Source organism: Rissa tridactyla, chromosome 4 (assembly GCF_028500815.1).
Source record: "Rissa tridactyla isolate bRisTri1 chromosome 4, bRisTri1.patW.cur.20221130, whole genome shotgun sequence".
In the NCBI taxonomy this organism is placed as follows: Eukaryota; Metazoa; Chordata; class Aves; order Charadriiformes; family Laridae; genus Rissa; species Rissa tridactyla.
In genome coordinates, this window is record NC_071469.1 from 44,373,471 (window position 1) to 44,394,777 (window position 21,307).

The 21,307-nt window shown below is 42.1% G+C and overlaps 1 protein-coding gene across 1 annotated transcript in view; it reads left to right on the top strand.

The window, feature by feature from the left end:
- Positions 1-21,307, top strand: part of LOC128908251 (uncharacterized) — a 58,186-nt gene that overhangs the window by 32,270 nt on the left and 4,609 nt on the right. Inside the window, exons 19-37 of the mRNA XM_054198055.1 lie at positions 1,726-1,892; positions 3,178-3,364; positions 4,518-4,719; positions 6,537-6,621; positions 8,500-8,559; positions 9,253-9,336; positions 11,993-12,065; positions 13,037-13,173; positions 13,634-13,765; positions 15,261-15,301; positions 16,016-16,058; positions 16,786-16,861; positions 17,065-17,234; positions 17,370-17,450; positions 18,007-18,044; positions 18,711-18,846; positions 19,514-19,650; positions 20,044-20,266; positions 20,974-21,088. Of these exons, the coding sequence (XP_054054030.1) occupies positions 1,726-1,892; positions 3,178-3,364; positions 4,518-4,719; positions 6,537-6,621; positions 8,500-8,559; positions 9,253-9,336; positions 11,993-12,065; positions 13,037-13,173; positions 13,634-13,765; positions 15,261-15,301; positions 16,016-16,058; positions 16,786-16,861; positions 17,065-17,234; positions 17,370-17,450; positions 18,007-18,044; positions 18,711-18,846; positions 19,514-19,650; positions 20,044-20,266; positions 20,974-21,088 (2,187 nt within the window). The remainder of the gene's footprint in view (positions 1-1,725; positions 1,893-3,177; positions 3,365-4,517; positions 4,720-6,536; positions 6,622-8,499; positions 8,560-9,252; positions 9,337-11,992; positions 12,066-13,036; positions 13,174-13,633; positions 13,766-15,260; positions 15,302-16,015; positions 16,059-16,785; positions 16,862-17,064; positions 17,235-17,369; positions 17,451-18,006; positions 18,045-18,710; positions 18,847-19,513; positions 19,651-20,043; positions 20,267-20,973; positions 21,089-21,307) is intronic.

Consider the following 21,307-nt stretch of genomic DNA (forward strand, 5'->3'; position numbering starts at 1 on the left):
TTGTGCTCTGGACCCCTCACCAGCTTCATTGCCCTTCTCGGAACACGCTCCAGCACCCCAATGTCTTTCCTGTAGTGACGGGCCCAAAACTGAACGCAGTACTCAAGGTGTCGCCTCACCAGTGCTGAGTACAGGGGGTGATCACTTCCCTAGTTCTGCTGGCCACACTATTTCTGATACGCGCCAGGATGCTATTGGCCTTCTAGGTCACCTGGATACACTGCCGGCTCATATTCACCTGGCTGTCATCCAACAGCCGCAGGTGCTCTTCCACCAGGCAGCTTTCCAGCCACCCTTCCCCAAGACTGTGGCGCTGAATGGGGTTGTTGTGACCCAAGTGCAGGATCGGGCACTTGGCCTGGTTGAACCTCATACCATTGGCTTTGGCCCATCAATCCAGCCTGTCCAGATCCCTCTGTAGAGCCTTCCTACCCTTAAGCAGGTTAACACTCCTGCCCAACTTGGTGATGTCTGTGAACTTACTGAGGGTGCACTCGATCCTGTCAACCAGGTCATATATAAAGATATTAAAGAGAACAGGCCCCAGTATTGAGCCCTGTGGAACACCGCTTGTGACTGACCACCAACTGGATTTAACTCCATTCACCACAACTCTTTGGGCCTGGCCATACAGACAGTTTTTTTAACCCGTGAAGCGTATGCCCATCCAAGCCACGAGCAGCCAGTTTCTCCAGAATACTGTGGGAAACAGCGTCAAAGGCTTTACTGAAGACTAGGTAGACAACACCCACAGCCTTTCCCTCATCCACTACGTGGGTCTTCTTGTCACAGAAGGAGATCAGGTTAGTCAAGCAGGACTCACCTTTCATAAACCCATGCTGACTGGGCCTGATCACCTGGTTGCCCTGTATGTGCTCCATGATGGCACTCAAGGTGATCTGCTCCATAACTTTCGCCAGCACCGAGGTCAGACTGAGAGGCCTGTAGTTCCCTGGATCCTCCTTCTGGCCCTTCTTGTAGATGGGCATCACACTATCTTCCAACCAACTCAAACCTCCCCGGTTATCCAGGACTGTTGATAAATGATGGAAAGTGGCTTGCTTCCTCAGTATCCTTGGGTGGATCCCGTCCAGCCCCACAGACTTGTGTGCATCTAAGTGATGTCGCAGGTCACTAACCATTTCCCCTTGGATTATGGAGGGTTCATTCTGCTCCCCATCCCTGTCATCCAGCTCAGAATTTAAAGTAGTAGAGAGCAGGGTGAACATGAGAGAAAGCTGAATTTGGCAGGACTGTGCATCTAACTTCAGATGCAACTGGAATACCCCAGGAAATATGACCTACGAGGGAAAGCTGGAAAGGAATGGGGCTTTGTAGTCCATAGAAGACTGGACTGACGGGAGGCATAAATCCAAAAGTAAAAATGGATGGGAACATTTCATTCTCTGAATCAATGATGGATAAAAGATGAAACAATTATTGAAATGAAGCAAGGGGATTAGGTTAAATATTAGAAATAGCTTGCTGGCACTAATGAGTATGACAAGTTCCTGGAATAGATTGCTTGGAATCTCAACATAGAAGATTTTTCAGAACAGGAACTTAGGTGGCATTTTGCAGTCCCTCCCACACCTGTTCGACAATCCAGTAGTGTGGCAATTAATTAAACCAGGCCTCTGGGACCGTCATTTCCAGCTTGCATTTCTTTTTCCAGTCAAAATACCTACAGATCATTTCTTATTCCAAGAAATATTTTCCTTTCAGACACTGTGTTAGACTCACGTCCCAACCAGCTGATACAAAATCCTGATCAACTGGGCATGATAGACGCTGGATTTTTCATCAATACCAGCAGTGCACCACTTTTAAGGCCACAGAGGGAAGTGGATGTCATCATATATTTAAGTTATACTACTGGGTCACATACATCGGTGAGGAGGATCTTGTTTCCATGTGTTGTCTCTCCTTTTGCTTGTAAAGGTCTAGCCTGTAGCTCCTAGAACTGCTGGCTATTTCATCTGTTCAGTTTTTAACTATTGCATTCCCCTGCGTTTTTCACTGTAATGATTAATATTGTTCCTATTTCTTCCTGACACTCCTGGAATCTGTCTTGCTGGTTTATGAACATGTTGAATTATTCAAGAGGACATCAGCACACTCTCTTCCAGAACTATGGGAAGAGCCTCTTCTGCTTTATGCTGAATCAAGCAGGTTTCCAGACCCTGCACAGGAATATACGTAAAGATGAGGAAGTGATTTCTCCTGACTTAAGTCAGAACATAAAAGGGGTTAAGTGGATAGTCATGGGCGGATCATTTCTGGGCTGACAAATAAGATGCTACTAGGAAAATTCAATGCAGAAACTACAGTTTCATGGAGATAAAGTTAACTAGCTCTCTGTAAGGCCTTGCAGAGAAGAAGTTTGGTTCTTTATATCTCAGAGGCTGAGGTTTGTTAGAAAATTGCTATTAATAATCTTGGCCCGCTTAAGTGGAATTATTTTTTGTGAATGAGAACAGCCGTGCTACAGTTAATAAGCCATATGATGCATAAGACTTATATGTAATGAAGTTTCATTTCAACCTCATACATTTTCTAGGTTAATTTTATGAAGAAAGGCTGCAGCAGTTTTAAGCACTTTAGTAGAAACTGTTTCCTATTTGATAGTGTCCGCTATTGGATAGTGCAGAGTAAATAACACAGTACATAGTAGGACATGATATTGTATTACACATTTCAGGGAAAAGGTACAGTATAGCCTAGTACTTCGGACTTTCTCAGTAAAATATCAATCTCAGTTAACAGTGTGCCATAATGCTTGCACAGGCAGAGACATAATTGCCCATTCAAACTTAACTTTCTTATCTCCTGGCTTCCAAGCACATAATAAGATGCCTTAAATGTTTTCTTGCTGTGGTTTTCTTTTCTAATTAATACTATATAATATATTAAACACAGGCTTTTTCAATTACTAAAACTATATGCTTTACCCAAAACTGCAAATTGCTTCCATTTTTTAAAAAGCAGTGTCCTGCATGAATTCTCTAACTCTGAAATTGTGTTTACAGCTTGTGATTAGTATTCTGGTTACTATGTATGGTAATTCTGTGTAGAGTTATGGATCTCAGTCACTAAACCTTAATACTAGATAACAGTTTGGGGGCTTTAAGAGAACCAAATTGAATTCCAATGCTGACCATTTCTGTGATACTCCAGTCTCTAGATAAAGCGTGCAAATACTACTCAGAGCAGAAAATCCCATTCCCCAAAATTTCTTTGACTGATGAAGATAAGAAAAATCTGAAAGAGTGCTACGTCTTCCAAGATTCAGATTTGCCAGGATGTCCAATCGTGATTTTTCTTCCCCTTGTGAATGATACCTTCCGGGAGTACAAAGCACCTGGTAAGTTATAAGTAGCAGCAAAGCATTAATCAAAAGACACCACTACCTGCTTCCCTGACTCAGGTGGAGCCACTTTCTCTGCTGCTGGCTATCTTTGCTGGATGGGTTCATGGGGGAGCACTTTAGCTAATTAAACCTGTTTTCCCCATCCCTGCCAAAGCTAGTGTGTTCATTCATGCCATCTTTGTGGCCCTAAGAGGGCAGACACAACCTTTGTCTTCTGGATGGTGTTTATCTTCATCTCTCTCACATTTGTAACAGAAAGTGTTGCTAGCTAACCATAAAAGATTTGTTTTTTTCTGGGAAATTATAGCTCACAGAGATTATTTTTCCCCACCTATATTGTCTGTTGTCCAGAAATTTCATTCTGCACTTGAGGAGGCATAGTGTCATGTATGAATGATGGGGGAGGAAGAACCTGGCTTTCAGGCTGAAATCCTGCAATATCAAGAGCAGTATGTCTCCTTTTGGTACAGCATCAGCCCAGGGGTCATTTTGCTCTCCGTACTTTGCTCGGGGCCTGTCATTCCTTTTCTGCCAGGCCACCTGCTTTGTATTCCTCTCCTTTACTTCCAGTTACTAGGATGTATTTGCTTTGTTCCTCGGTAGCAGGGAGATAAAGTCTAAAACTCTGCTTTTGTGGGCTTTGGGAGACACAAGAAATGGAAAGGCAGAGATGGATCCTGGTGGCAGGTGCCCTGAGACTGTATTCCTGGTTGCAGGAATTTTAAGTATCCATATGTTTTATTACTCCTTTCTCGATTAAATTCTATTCTGTTACTAGCAACTCCCCTCCCTCAGCCAGGGTTTGTAGAGGTCCCAACTGCTCAGGATAAGACCTGCATTGCACCAGCAGTGGCTATCGGCGTGCCCTTTCAGGCTGATCTCCTTGACTAATCCATGGCTTTAATGAGACAGCTGTTTACTAGTAAGCTGTAGGTGACCATTACAATGCCAACCCTCATTTCTCCCTTCTGCCCTCATCAATTCAGGCAGTGATGGGGAGTGGGGATACCTGACCTGTGTTATTCATGCATTTAAACCCTATGAATTTTCTTCTGGAGAAAAGTCACCCTCTTTGGGCTGCTGTGGACAGCTTGTCACTGACTGGGATAAACGCCATGTCACAGCGGCAACTTCTCTTTCTCTCCAGGCGTCAAGCGCTGCTGCTCAGAGATGGAGGGAGGACAACTTGATTTGACCAGTCGCTTTTCCCCCTACTGCATGTTCTCAGTCAGGTATACTGATGAGAATTACCGGCGGCTGCTGAACCTCAGTGAATACAACATCCTGAACAACTCGCAGATGATTATGCAGGCCTTGCAGATAGCGATGCAAAGGAGAAGGCAAAACATGTGCTAATCGCCCATCCAGCTGCCCGTACCTTCTCAGAGGAGTTTTTCATGCTCTAGGACACAGAGCATGAAGGGACATAGCTTTTTGAACACTGGCCGTTCTGCACTATAGAAAGAAACTACCCAGGTGGATCAGTGTTTTGTTGGGCTTTTTTCCATTCCCAAGAAGTGGCCTCTATAGGCAAAGACATTGCCTGGGAAGTGTTTTACGTATGCTTTGTTCCCTAAATTAAGGTTGTCTGTAGAACAGTCTTTACCTAAAATCCTTGTTAGATTTTAAAAATAGTGTCATTTTAAGCCTAACTTATTATAATGTGTGACATATAGGAAAATAATTTTTTACCACCACAGCGCTACAGTAATACAACCCAGCCAACACACCTACAGGCCATAGGAAAGGGCTATAAACTTCTGCTCCCTACAGTTCTTCTTCGTGGAACACAACGTGCATCAACCCTGGAAAATGAAGAAAACCTGAGACATGACTGGAAGCTGCCGTTGGATCCCTGGGTCAACTCTATTTTGCAAGTGTCTTGAAGAGCAGCTGAAGAGGTTGTAAATGTAACAGGGACAAGTGTGTGCACACAGCCAGCCCTGTGAATCGTGTCCACCTACGGGGCTATCTTGGGCTGTGAATGAATCATACATAGATGGGACAGACCAACTTAGGAGGAAGTGGTGTAAGATTTTTCATGCAAGAATTTTTTTGCAGCGAAAAGTGTAATTTGGGCACATCAAAATTTTCTCTGAATTTATGTCAGTTTGGAATGTTCTGTGTTGAGACAGTATGCAAAAAGTCAATGTTTTGTTTTGAAGCTTTCAAAATTAAACACCCTGGGATTTTTTTTCCCAGTTGAGTTACTTCTCATATTAAACTCCCTTTTTTAAATTAAAAAGAACAAGTGCTTGAAATGAAAATATTTTACTTCCACTAGACAATGAAATCTTTGGGTTTTTATTCAATGTAATTTGTTTAAACAATTTAGGACATATGCTCATCAACAAAAATGCTTATTTGCTTAGTTCTGCCTGTTCAGACTGTGCAGATAAGCAGGTGTGATTTAGTAGTCTGCAACAACTAAGGCCATTTTAAAACAATCTGAACAGACCCTCCATGGGATCTAGCACAAAACAACCAACAACATTTGTTGTGGGTTTGCATTTTTACTTTCTTCATTTTCTCTTTTATGGAAATTTTCCTTTCTGAACTGTTGGAATTGCTGAGAGTGAGCTGTAAAAATTATAAATCCATAACAACCTGTGCATTCCAGGAGCAAGTCAAATTGAAAATACACTTTTTTATTAAAATGTTTAGTTTCCTAATGACAACTGGGAACATTTTGAACAGAGTCTACTCAGTGAAAAAAGATCTATCAACTGGATGTCATAATCTGGGGCTAAAATAAACCAGGGAAAATGCTTGGGTAAGTTGAAACATTTCATGTTAATATTTTACAAAACATCTTTGTTTTGAAACATAGCTTCTTTTTAATCGACCGCCTACCTCAGCCCAGGGAACCCAAACTGAAAATAACAGGTTTCATTTACAGTCAAGTAATGTGTTTGTCTTGGTTCAAAATGACACTCTGAGGATTTTCATCTTGGCAAGGAACAATTACAAATTATCTTTACAAATTGGTTCACAACTACTTTTACCAACGCTTTTGTTATTTATGATGTCAAACCAAACCTTGCCTTTTTGTGCAACTGTAGCCTAATGTTGCAAGCCTAAAGATCAGAGCATAAATATTGCCATTTAGAACTCTAGGTTTCGAATGAATATGAACTTCTGCTGGGTTTTTTTTATTCTATGGTAGTTTCACTAGTCTTAATCAGAAATACGGTGCTATGTGGTCTGCATATCATCCTGGGAATTGCCTCCATTTGAACCTGAAATCCCTGGTATGAAAAAATAAAGACAGTTTTGGGCCATAAATTCATGCCACCTCCAGCTCTGGAGAAATGTTATTTCCATGCAAATATTTCATGTATACAGTACCGGACAATAAAGGCTTGTTTGCAAAATGAAAATTTTCTGCCTTGCTCCACATATTCAGATATTTCAGTAATATGCTCCAGACTCACAGTATATTCCTTGTTCCAGGAAAACAAAACTGCTGTTATCTCTGCAAAGAGCATAAGAGCATACCAAATATTTGCTGTGAGCATCATGGATAAAGGAATGTCTCAGGGATGGATTGCAGGGTACAAACCGAGCCATGATCCCTCCCTCCTGAGAGGGCTGTCTCTGATGTGGATGCCAAATGTTATTCATGAAAACAAGAGCTTTTTGGCCACAGGCACTGTGGGAGTGACAGTCCCAGAGCCTCAGTCCTGGTGGACAGTCTGGTTTGTAGCTTAGCCCTCCAAGGAGATGTCGTAATAAAGCACTGCCTTCAACTATGGCTGAAAGATGCTGATGTTGCCAAGGGTTTTTTGTGACCTAATGAAAAATGCATTTCATCAAGCTACATAATTGCAGCTGGCACATGGAGGAAACATGCCACGTATGCAGACACAACCCTTCACAGGGTTGTGAACTAACATAGCCTATAGCAAAAATTTATTCCACCAAGTTGACCGTGATGACTGTTGATATTATTTTGCGTGGGAATGCGCAAAGGGGAGCTGTGTTGACTGGTAACAATAATTAACCAATAAGTTCAAGGAATGTTCAGGGAATGGGTAACTTCCTGCTTGTAGACAATATATCGGGAGAGCAGGGAAGCTAAAGGATTCCCTTCCCTCAGCAGTTTTGATCTGTTGTGACCTACTGAAGATACAACAGTCTTTGATGTCCCTTTTTAATCCTGTTCCAGCGAGCTGGGAGCTGTGTTGGTTTTGATGGTATAGGGGTCAGCTGGGTGCTCACAGCGGCAGGCATAGGTGTCCTGCCACGACGGTGGCTTTGCAGGTGTGCCAGGGATGGTGCAGAGGGCAGCGTGTGTGGCTGGTGCTGAGTTTTGCCTCTAGCTGGCAGGGTTCATTGGGTCAGACACGGGCGCTTAAATGCAGCTAGATTACAGCCAGTCTGAGCCGTAAAGTGGTGCAGAAGTTATTCACAGGGGGTGGAGCTAAGCTAAGGAAAGTCACTGCTTCAGGACTCTTCCTCTAAACAAAAATAATTATAACAAGCCATAGGAAAGAAGGGGAGAAGAATACAATGACTTGAGGAGAGACTTAGCCCGGGTGGACCAAAGCTGAGTAGATATAAACCACTGTATGAGTGTGTCTGCTCTGCACGCCTAGACCTGGGGTTGCACGGGCATGTGGTAAAGAAACCCTTAAACTGCCTTTTGCAAGAACCAGTTTAGTCTGAGAGCAAGTGTTGTCCATCGTTTTTTTCCATTAGCTATTGTAGCTTATCTGCTTACTGTCACAGATAACCTAAATCCCATCCATGTAGCTTTGCTGCATCTTATTACAGAGTATGTATTTCTGTAGGCTTTGAGGTCTTGCTAAGTGGAAAGGTCAGTGTTCAGATAAAAGGGCATCCTTCTCTTACCATTAGTCATAAACCTGCCATTGGCCATTATTGGGCAGTGACTCAAACAGCATACTTCTACTTACTGTGCAGGCAAATGTATTTTTTTCCTACTTATTCGACCACAGGGTACAGTTTCCTAGTATAAGAAAATGGGAGGGGAATAACTGGGTTTAAGAAATCAGGCAGAGGTGGGGCTCTGAGTCAGTTTATAAAACAGTTGCTCACCTGCATATGAGACATTTAAACTGTTGGCGTCTGTGGTAGCTGGGAGATGTGAAATTGCATTGCCGCAGATAACATTGGACATATACATGACAGCGACCACAATGGAGCAAGATGGCATTTTGTCTCAGGTAAGAAGGGTGCAGAGCAAAGCAAGGCATCTGGGATCTCAGCTGGTTATGCTGCACGTAGCGCAAAGATGGTACTACTTTCTTGACCTACCATTGACTATAATTGACTGTGCACAGGATGAAGAGAACTTATTATAGAAAACTTCAAAAAAAATTATTGTCGAAAACTTCAAAAAACTTATTATTGAATTTTAAAAAAATGGTAACGAGCCGTAGGAAGGAAGTGAAAACTACCTGGGGAGTAAGAGTGTATTTACAAAGGGATCACTTTGTATATCTGGTGGTTTTCTTCATTTTAGAGACGTGATATGTGCAACCTTAGATTAAGTATTAAAGAGCATGGAGGTGTGCTTCAAGGTGAAAGATTAATGACAGGGTGTGTTTATGGGAGACAGGTTTGCTGTGCCTTTAACAGCCAGGGCCAGGAGCTGCCTTCCCTCCCCGTATGTCATGCAAAGGGTGGACCTTACCTGGCTGCTACGCCTCTTCTCAGGCTTGCTGGGGCAAGCATGGTGCAGGCAGGGGCACCGGACACAGCAGGACACAGGACACTCTGTCTTCCAAGGCTCTACGGCCAGCACTGACCATGGGCTCCCCTTTGCTGCTGTTCTGCAGTTCTCCGTTCCTGATGAGGATTGCTTTTAAGAGACAGGATGATTTCTCCAGGAGTAACGTTGGCCGTTCTTTTTGCAGGAGCTGATCACTCAAACCGATCGGCTAGGAGAAGCGATTATGTGGCTGAATCCTGATGGGGAACAGCAGATTCCTGTTACAAAGGTACCGCAAAAGAGGATTTCAAAAGAAAACTCTAAAAGACCTTCCTGATGGGTGGAGCCTGGGTGAGAACAGATAGGGTTCAGCATCTGCCAAACAGTCTAATTAGCTACCATAACCCATCCAGCTCCCGCCATGAAACACTGTCCCACTTATCATTTTGATCGCTTCACTTATGCAGTCTTGCTTCATGTTAAAGTCCTAGGGCTGTTTTCTATCCTTGGCACAAGGGAAATGAACCCTGTTTTAATAAGACTCATAGCTTTGAAAGGATGCATTTGAATTGGCTTTCTGCTACATACATCTTGCTAAAGCACAAGGGCAAATTTACTGCCAGTGTAGTGATAGTTGTGAAGTTGTGCCGCTTACTCCCACAAAGAGTATGGAACAATCTTGAAGTGTATTTTCAACACCTGATTTCCTGAATTAATCCTTCTTCTGGCCTTTAAAAAAACTAATAATTTTCCAAGAGACTTCAGACATGTTATATAAAATCTCCTCTAGGAAATGAGAGGACCAGATGTGCTGAAAAAAGATTTTTTGACCTTGTTCTCTCTAGTTTGAGGCCATTTAGTAATAATTAGGAACTGTCCCTTATTCTGTTTCAAGCTAAGCTGCTGAGCAACAGATGTCGTGCTTATGATTTAAGGACTAGTCAACCCTTTCTGTTGATTAGTTGAATGGAAAACCCAAAGATGAGAAAATGCACCCTAAAACACAACTCACTACACTGTGAGGATCACAGCAGATTCAGAAGAACAAAACAAACCTACCAAGCTTCTTTAGGCAAAACTCACTCCACTGACAGAATTTTGTCCATTTGTTATTTATACCAATGTGATGTCTAAGCCAAGACTCCCTGGTTATGACTGGGCATACTTACAAACCTGAGTACTTTGTCCAGTCTGCACTCCCTCCTTGATGCTTTGGGATCACCACAGGCCATGACGCTGGCACCAGGGGACCCGATCCATGAAACCAAGTTGAGTTCTTCCAGGAAAGTGCCTTCTCCAAAGCCAACCGTTGTCAGCCCCAGCCACTGGCTCTGTAATTACTGAACATTTTCCACCTGTACCTGCCTCATTTCTGTGCCTTAGGAGCTAGATTTTAGACATGAATACAAGTGCCTTTGACGGTCTTATCCACAGCTACTCTTTGGACTCTTAGTAGCGGTTTGACATCCTTGATTTATGCACTCAGTCACCTGCTGTGCAGCCAAACAGCACAAGTTTCTTTGGTGCCTTTTCCTAGGCTGAGGTGCTTTGGTTACCTCAAGGCTACTTTTACCTGGTTCTTCATTAGCCTACTTGCAAACTGCCCCCGACCTGGACAACATATATTTATTAGCCCTGGTCACATGCATTAATACACTCAGGTTTAACATTATGAGAGACACCACATGGATTTATATTCCATCGAGCCTGTAAGCACTAATGTACCTCACTTTTTACAGACGGTAAACACGGCACATTATTAGCATAGTACATACCAAATTGCTTTGCTCAGGGCCAACTAGAGCAAAAGTACTGCTCTCCTTTCCTGAAGTGCCTGTGTCATGTCTCCTTCTCAATGGGACTAATGAGGTCAGTGTCATGAGAACGTCACTTCAGGACGGCCAATGGTCCTTTTATAGTCATTTTGCAGTATAGGTGGAGTAAGGAGGTGGTGTCATTACTTGTCTGTGTCCCTGTAGTTGCACTAAATGCCTTTTGTATTTTAGAACTTTTGGAGCAAAACTTTCTTGCTGATATCTGTTCCAACATATTGTGTCATTTCTCCCTTTCCATGACTCTAGAAATAAAAGGTTAGTTGGAAATGGAGATTAATGGTATTAATTTGTTTATTTTATGGTAAAAGAAGGAATATGTAAGGATGACAATAGCATTTGGGCTCCAACATGAGACCAGAACAGCAATATGAGAGGCCATGAAGTAAAGCATGAGGTGTTAATGTGGGAGACATGAGCTAATATGAAAGAGTGAAGCCTAAGAAAAAGTCAGAGTTGAGCTTAGCTGAAGAGGGACAGTTATGTCACCACAAATGAAAAACACATGTATAGTGAGTAGCATGGTGGAAGCGCAAAGCAGAGATCTCTCCTCTGACATTAGAAGTAGCGTGGGCATCAGAGGTCAGCATTTAACTCTGGGGAGAACTGCACATTTAAAAGAGTAGGAACATGAGAAAATCATATCCCATAGCTCAGGAGACTGAACACGTGTAATAACAGGATGGGAGGTGATTCCCACAATGACAATTTTATCATCTGCAAAAAGCCTAAGGCAGCTTTTCATTTTCTACCTTGGAAACGTAGCAAGTAAATCCCCTCCCAAGCTGAGTGTGACCCTTACCGCTTTATGCAGCTAGATTTTCATTAGAAAACAAATACGTTCTCTATAATAAAACAAATCCACATATCCAAATCCAATTATCATGCTATAAAAGTAGAGAAGCCTTTCAGTCTAGAACTTGATTTAGATATTAGTAGGAAAATAAATGTATTGTCCATTTCATAGTCACATAGAAAAATTCAACTAAGTTGTTCATGATTTGGGTATTTCTCTCTCTTGATCATTTCTGTCTTCTAAATATGCTATCCACCTTTAGCATTTGTTCCTGTCTTTTGTATGTTTGTTGGTTTGTTGGTTTTTTTTCCCTGCAGATAGAATCATCTCTGTGTTACTTACTGACTATAAGAGTCATAAGAGCAAGAAATATCCACCAAGCAGATGTCTGTAAGTATCTGCAGTGCTCTGTATGGCTTCCTTAACCTTCATGGGGTACTAGCTAGTCCTGCTCCAAGAAGAAGTGTTTTCTACATTTCTTCCATGATGGAGAATGTCCCCTCACTGTCATACTGGTCTCAACAGTGAACATAGTGTGCTGCTCTTCTTTGCATCAGCCCTGTTCTGCACAGAGGTGACTCTATAAGGTCACAGTTGTACCTATTGCACATATTTCTCTGCAGCCCCAAAGGGAGCAAGGAAAGCTCTGCAGTCTTGAAAGCAAGAAGTTTGGAAAGGTGCCCTGTGTCTTCCTCTGGAGTATATCCATGTAACAAAGGACACAAACTGGTTGAGATAACGGAGCAAATATCGAAAAATGGAGTAGCCTTATCTCAAACTTAGCTTGTGCTTAAAGCTTTCTCAAGGCTAAGTAATCCAAATTACTGTACCCCGATTCCCTGTGTAAAAGCTAACCAACCTGTTAGGTATTGTTACATTTTGTAGCTTCACTTCTGGTGGCCTGCAACTGAAATATAATAGAAGATTATAGCTTTAGTTATGCAGAAATCAAGAAGCACTTTTTTCTATGTTTTGGGTTGGGTTTTTTTTAGTGCTTAGTCTGGCTAAAATAGAAGCTATCACTTTGTTTCCTTAACCCTTGCAGATATAGGGTGCTGTGTTTGTCCTGAATTATTTTATTCCAGGCTAAACTGATTGCTTGATGAGATAGAAGGAGGAGAAACCTCTTTGTTTTTAATGCATAGGTTATATCTCTAGTCATATTTATTCAGAGAATAATCATGGCCCTCTTCTTTTTTCTCCATTCCTGTTACCTAAATTGTAGTGTTTATTTTGGACAAATATGTCGTCATGTATCAGTGTCTCTCTCTCTTTGAAAGAAAAGCTTCCTGTTGTTCAATTCATTCTTTCTTCTAGAGCAAATCTTCATGTTAGATGTGTTTGTGTTTTTTAACATACAGTAAGCCAGACTGATTGCTATGTGAGCCTGTGGCTGCCAACTGCTTCAACTGACAAATTTCAGACTAAAACCATCAAGAACTGCAAAGATCCAGTTTGGAACGAAACCTTCTACTTCAGGATCCAGAGTCAGGTCAAGGTACTGAGCTGTGACTTCCCTGTTAACTGTGACCTAGGGAGCAACTGCCAGGTTTTATCCTTTTGCAAAGGGGACATAAGTAATTTTCTCAAGAGGCAAAGAAAGATGCAGAACAATATGGGAGTAACACATATCCTTACGATGTTTTCAATGCCATGAAAGACAAGTATCTATCTCAGCGATGGGTAGGATATGACCTTTGAGACACCTGTGAAATCCCCTCGTTCCTCCTCATAGGCAGATGCCTACATGGAGTTCATTTCCCCTCCACCTTCTTCCCTTCCTGCTCTCTTTCTTTACTTTCTGGGGACAGTAAACTTTATTTATTGGGACAGCTTTTTTAGTCAGCTTTTGTGAGGAGTGGCCACCCCACAAAAGCTGACTAAAAAAGCTGTCCCCAGGATCTCCTGCTTTGAAAGAAACCTGACACATTTCTAAAGTCCTTCCCTTCCCTTCACAGAACGTGCTGGAGCTGGCGCTCTATGATAAGGACGTGGTTACTCAAGATGACCACCTCTTCACGGTGTACTTCGATATAGCCAAACTTTCCCTGGGAGAGCAAGTCTTCATGCACTTCAAGTGCGATTCACAGGTGAGGTCTGAAATAAGAAATGGAGTAGGTTGGCAAGAACATGTTTGTCTGCTTTTCTGTTTAAAATATTATTTGCAAAATCTTCCTTCTTTTCCTTCTTGTGCATGGACTGCCCAGACACATAAAAGGGAGCTGTTTTTCACTCTGACGTGGGAAAGCCTCTTCGCACCCGGATCTGTAGGCACACTGAAGGGTTTAGTGTTGGCCACAGAGGCTCACAAACTTCAGGTGTCTTTGCAAAATTGTCACTTTGCTGAGCCTGTCCCCATTGAGGATCAAGGAGTGTGTCCTGGCCAGTACATGATGCTTTTTGTCATAACTTGTTACTTAACCTAGTAATTAGGAAGTAATAACTCTATGATCAAACCAAGTGTCGAACCAGACTAGTTACTAATTATGGACTGTGGCATGGGTGTTTAAATAAGGTGTCTAAGTCATGCCACTCAGCTTGGCAATGAGAAGTATTCCTATTTTGAATGTCCAGGGAGGCTCTGATAGTCACACATCCCACCCCCTGGTATGTTCTGTCCCTCCTTCTCCTTTTCCAGTTCCCTCCCAGTCTCTTGTGCATCTGTCATGCAACGTTCAGTTGATTAATTACCTTATGTACACACACCCAAACTCCACTCCACAGTTCATTATCTTTAAATGCCTTATTTGACCATTTCTTTCTCTGCAAAATAGCAGTGGAGTGGTGTGTGGACTTCCACTAGCCCTTGGTAAAATAGAAACATTTGGCTAGCTGTAACCCAGCTCATTACTGTCTGAGTGGTTAGAGGTGCCACATCCAATTCATTACTGCATTTGCACAGCTACAGTACTTAGAGCTTATACTCTTCAGGCCTTTGTGGTTTTTTTGTGTCCTATATTAATAACTTTTTGGTGTGTTTAATGCAATAGGTAATTTGAGCAACTAAGTAACCTACAGCATGATCTCATTTCTCTGTTCATCATCCCTTCTGTCCCCACCTTTGTTTTCACCTCACCTGCGCTTTCTTCCACCTAGGGATTATACTCTTCTCCACCACCCCACAGACCAGGCCTTAATGTCAGATATACCTCTGCCCTAATGCCCTCAGCACGTTGCCAAGAAAAGCAGTTGCCCTCTTCCACAGCTGCTTTGTCTGTCACCATTTCCCCTCCTTACACCAGAAGGGTTTGGTTGATCCCCTCAGCAGACCCTCTTTCTCTTTGCTGGCAGACTCGGTATGAGACAGCATCTCCACCTGGGTCTGTCCCTTGTGCCCCAACAGAAACAGGCAAGCCAACTACTTTCTTTGTTAAAAACTACAACCACAGGCATCCAGAATCTTCCTATCGATGAAGAAACCTGAGGCTCAAGACACACAGATGTGAGGGGGTGGGTGCCTCTATTTTAAATGCTCTGCCAGTCACAAATAGTGCATGCACACCTATATTGCCAGAATGAGAACTTGCATTATGAGAACTGTCAGCAGACTAGTGCCAAAAACATTTTCCTTTCTTTATTTTCCAGAGACAAGAGGAGCTTGAGGTGGGATTTGCATTGGATAATATGTGAGTAAACATGAAGTGCAACATAAATTGCAGCAAAAAGAAACAGCAATTCAGAGGCATGAAATAATCTAGTATAATTGTCCAGAGTGCATCATTTCTTGACAATGCTGCTGATGAACATGGTTTCCGGAGTAACCTGTGCTATGAGCTGTGTGATGAATTGGTCTGTGCCAGAATGACCTTCCATGAACTTTAGGCAGACCCTAAAACCTTTTCTTTGCCTAGCGTAATGAATGCTATTGAAGACCAGGATACTAGGACTGCTGTTCTGTTACAAGTTTGTCTTTAAGGTCAGCGGGGGGGTTCGCCTCCCTTCAAAGCACAACATGGAATAACACACTGGATTGCTGATCTAGAGCCCTTTCTGTCCCATCCTCCAACAAACGGCAATTTTAAAAAAAAATTGATTCCTTGAAACCATCTGCAACCTCAGCTTGGGGCTCAGGATAAAATCACTATGCAGTTTGCCCCCGCAGTACCTTTTTTTTTTTTTGCTGAGCTCCAGGTCTGGATGAGCCGGTAGGATGACAATTGTGCCTTGACAGAGTAGAGTAGGAGAGGAAACTTGTACCACAAGTCTCCTGGGACTTTTTGTTCAAATCCAATACGCAGCTAAAAATAAGCAAGAGGAAAATCAGGAGAAGGGTGTGGCTCATTAATTATACCATAATTATACTGAGTTATTAAGAACGTATTTTTCTTTCTGTTTCCTAGTTCAGGCCCTCCTGAAACCATCATTACTAATGGAGTACTAGTGGTGAGTGTCATGCTTTGTCATCTTTCTTGTCCTGTTGCCACACTTGTTTCACTTGATTCACAGTCATCAGGCCAACATACCCTTTGACTGAAACACTGTGATTTCACACTTCATCATCTGCCTCACGACACATCCTCATGGATGGCACCTGTGGAGAGGCTGGGGCTGGAACAGCAGGGAGAGTCCCTGTGCTAGCAACCCTCTGGTGTTGCAAAGGCAACACATGGAAGTGGTTTAGGTCCGAGACATCGGTGCAGCAGTGAACTCTCCCTTGGACATCACTCCTCACAAATTCCCGTATTGTCAGAGCAACGGGGTTTGTCCCATCCCAGACACACACCATTTCCTGCAGACTTTCCGACTATGCCATTTGCTCATTAGCTTTGTTTCCTCATTATGTTTGTTTAAATCAGTCCTCTGCATCTCTGTCGGGATTCTGGGGGTGCTGTTCTTCACTTTGCCCTTACTTTCTCCCTTCTGCAAGCCCTGTTCATCCATGCTGCACCCCCAGCCTTGCCCTGGCTGCGTCCAGTGTCTCAGAGAATGCTCCTGTTCTAGCCAGCATCTGAAACCAAGGTCGTGGTTGAGAGAAAATGTTTTCCTTGGGACAAAGTGCACTGCCTGTATAGCATTTGTATCATCATCAGTAGGAGCGTAGACTAGCTAACAGAATCTGAGACTGGAAATTCCCTGCCATGAAGTGTTTTATTATTCATGTCTCTTACAGTCTCGCAAAATCTGTTGCTTGGAAGTCCAGGTGGTTGGAAAGAAGACGAAGAAGAAAAAGAAGAAATCTTTACCAAGTGAGGTTATTTCTCCATCAGCTATTTTTAAGTCATGATGTGTTAATATTATGAAGGCAGTTGGCTTAATGTAAGAATGAAAAAAAACCCCAACTAACAAATCTGAAACATGAGAACAGCCCTGTGATAGTCCCTGTAAGAAGCTTTGTTTCCAATTTTGATGAGAACGCTACTCTGTGTCTGCTTTTGTGTCACTTCCTTAGAGAAAGAATTCTCCTTTAAAGTGCAAGGCTCTTATGAGGGCACCCAAGACATTATGTTGGGATCTGACCTGGCCTTCAGCTCCTCCTCTCCTGCCAAATTCCACTATGCCAGATACAAGCAGCCAACGCTGGATGTTACGCTACCAGGGAAGAAACGACCTCCCTCCTTTGTAGGTTATAACCGGACTTTATAAAACATAATAATGGCATGTAAACTAACATGCACCACAAATATTAACATTAATTTGCATTGTGAGAGTGACATTCCTTACAATATAAACTTGGATATATTTGTATTTTTTCAGCGCTCCCATGTGTTTTATACAGGCTCTCCAAACATGGAACTTCATTCCTTTCCAAGTGGAAAAAACACAATCTTAGCAAAGGTGAGTGGGAATACAGGGGATCCTTGTTACACCATCCTGATCTTACTTCATAATAAATTTTGAGGCTCTGCTTTTCTTCTAACGTACCAGTGGGGCACCTGAACTAACTGATGTAGTGCCAGTCTCTTGCTGATGCTGACCATGCTTTTCAAAGCACTTTTAGATCCACGGTTACAAAAAATCTATATAGAATGGAAAGATCACAGCTGTTGTGGGGTAGAAGCCATGGAAAGGGAGGAGCAAATGCTGCTGTGTAGAGTAATAGTGGCCGCAGCCTGGCCAGCTGCCCAAGCGAGGTAATGTTAGTAGGGATGGGTAAAGTATACATTATCATTACTTTCGTCTATAAACAACACCTGTCCTCAGACGTTACATTCACTAGGAAACACTGGGAATTACTGAACAACTTCCCTGACAATAAACCACTGCGGTCAATTCGCATATGCTGCTGTAATATTCAGAGCTCCTGATTTATACCTGCATTGCTAGGACGGCTGCAGGGGAGGAGTGCTAAAGCAGTTGTCACACTTACACGGTTTGTGTTCTCGCTTTCCAGGATAAACGATTTGATTTATATGTGAAGGCAGAAGACTGGTAAGAGACTTGGCCACTCTTGGAGGCTAACTTGTCCTTAGCTGAACTCATCTTGCCCTTTGCTCTTTACTGGGGAGGAGGCACTCACAAGAGGACAGTAGGTTGTGTGACCAAGTGATGTGGAATTCATGTGAGCTGGAAGCATACCATATGTGTAAAATTAAAAACACCTGTGTATAATCCATACTGAGACATGAATAATGAAAAAGATGCATAAAATAGAAGAAATAATATTACAAACCAATTACGCTAGACGGTGTTATGCTCAGCACAGTCTTTAACACTGTGTAAGACTGCAAGCTGATCACCTGGTACTGTTGATCATGAAGTAGGCAAACTTCGCTGTCTACTTCAAGACAAATGCGAGAAGTTTTTCCTACAGGTGTCAGTGCAGAGTAAATTATGAGAGAATCCGGACAACAGATGTCTCAGAAATTATCTGCAGGAATGTCTTCCCTTAAGTTTTCTTTTGATAGCTGCTTAGAAATTTAGCAGTCCCTCTTTCCATCATTTCTTCATGTAACACTATATCTGCTTGGGAGTGTAGGAAAGGCTCCTCCTGTAAATGTGGTACTTTGTGAATCAAGTTGATTTTCTTGTATTGGAAACTCTGAGCTTGTCTATTAATAATAAAACAAAATATCCTTTTTTCCTGATCTCCTCCAGCCCAGACCATCTTGATGTGCGTTTAGGGTTTGACCTCTGTGTGCAGGAGCAAGACTTTCTATGCAAAAGGCAGAAGTATGTCGCTCCTGCCTTGAAGAAGGTCCTGCAGCTGGAACAGGATCTGCTGGACCACGAGGTCTGTAGGGCAAATATTCAAAACATCTAATGAATTCTTAGCAGTGGGGATAACTGCATAATATGACCTCTTTTTCTTCCCATTTAATTCTGGTCTTTCCTCATCTTTAAACTTATTTTCGCATCTAATACTGCCCCATACCTCTAATATCACCCTGCCATTTGCGTCCTTTATAGTTGCTGTCCTGCATTTAACTCTTTTCCTCTACACTTTCATTGCAAGCCAGGCTGGATATTCCTTATATAGAAATGGCTTCTTCCACAGTATTTACCCGACCATTGTTATCCTTGTTGATAATCCTTCCTCCTCTCTTTGACCTGGGAGATTTCTTTTTAATTCCTGCCTTTACAACTGATTTTTTCTCTTTTACTGTCTATTTTGGTTTGAGTTAATGCACTTTTCATTTGTTTTTTACCAAACATCTGTATTGAGCACATTGGAGACAAGTATCAGTTACCTGAGCAAAAATCATCATTACTTTTATTCCTGTTCTCCTTTATGAAATAAACGGTAGCTTATGTTTCAGTAGAAATCATTCGGAAAGAAGTGGGTGTCCAGGCATGTGTGGTGGTGTCAGGCTTTGTGTAGTAGGAGGTCTCTACTGAGAGCCGCTGTCAGCTGCAGTTTTCTGTCTGACATCAGCCCTTTCTGCTCGTGTGTTGCACAGACCCCAGTGGTGGCCATCATGACTACGGGAGGAGGGATGAGATCTTTGACCGCGCTGTATGGCAGTCTGCGGGGGCTCAAGAAACTCAATGTCTTGGACTGTGCCACATACCTGACTGGCTTGTCTGGTACTACATGGTAAGTAGGACTGGGCAGCTCTTGGATGGAGTCTTCCTGTTGACACCAATGCACTGAAGTAGGCTGGGGCTGACATGCAGTAGTCTACCTATAATACCTTCTCAGTACCCCTAATTTTTTTATGTTCATCCAAAATTGAACACATTCAAGTATTTTCATGGGGGAAGGTCACACAATTTGCAACAGCAACCAACAAATTGCTTAAGCCATTTTGACAGGGATAATGACTGTGACTTCAGTGGGAACATGATAGTTTCTTAGGGAACTGAAAACATGAACCGTTTACTTAATTTCAAATCCAGAATTTAAAATAGAAACATAAAATGTAACCATTGTCTACTTCAAACCTTGGTGTGTTTTTTTCCCTCTTCAGTATATATTTCCTCTTCCTAGGACTATGTCAAACTTGTACAGGGATGCTGACTGGTCACAAAAGGATCTCGACGAGCAAATCAGTGAGGCTCGAAAACACATGACAAAATGCAAAATAAATTCCCTTTCCTTGGAATATCTGAAGTACTACAAAAAGCAGCTATGTCAACGGAAAAGAGAGGGCCGCAAAACATCTTTTATAGATCTCTGGGGACTTGTCCTGGAATCTTTGTTACATGATGGGGTACAGTATGTCATAAAGCAGCGTTTACAGGGGCTTACAATTTTCTGAAAATTAATTTCTGGAGAAGATAGTTTTCTGTTTGTTCTGAGAAAAGCAGTTTGTTACAAGACTGTGTGTATGCCAATGCACAGCCATTTCCAAAACATTTGGTGGCAGCCTTATAGATATCCAAACATGGTGGAAATCAGCATTCTTGCTTGTGAGATTTTTGGATGTGTTTTTCGGAGAAAACTTCAAGATTAACATTGTGAAAAAATATTATGTTTTGAGATTTTTTTGGCATATTCTACAAGTATTTTATTTAGAAATAGCAAAATCACAGATAATATCTTAATGTCCATGAGAGATATTATCAAATGGACCTGCAGACTTTTGAAATTTGTGAGAGGTTTTACGTAAACTTGCAGCTTAACACGTTAAGCTGGTTTATACCAAAAGTATTGCTCTCTGCTCGTCATCATTTCCTTCTATTTTCATCCTAATGGGTCATAAAAAAATCTGTCATCAGATTGGATGTCTGCAGATATTTCAGTAACAAAATGTTTACAGGAATTTTGAAAAATATGGAACATTTCAGAATTTAAGTCCAGCACACATTATACATTAGAGGCATTAGAGGGCATTTTTCTGCCCTACAAGCTCAGATGCAGAGAAAAAGTTCCCCTGCCAGTTTTCGTCTCAGTGTAACCATATTTCTGGAATCACAGAAAGACAACCATAGACTCTCTGATCAGCAACGGGCCATTGATCGTGGTCAGAACCCATTGCCTATCTATACTGCAGTCAACGTCAAGAACAACCATAGCACTCTGGATTTCAAAGGTAATTTTGAGACTTCTGAGAGCCATTTGTCCTTATCTTTAAGCTGGTAAATCCTGGGACAATAATTTTAGATAGCCTAAGAAAAGCCCTTTCGTTTAAAGAACAGAACCTCAGCTGATGTGTATTTGTGTAATGTCCTTCTGATCAGGTGAAAGTTTGACTATCTATGCAACAGACTCAAAAATATTCCAAAGACTTTTCATGTTCAAGCTTATAACT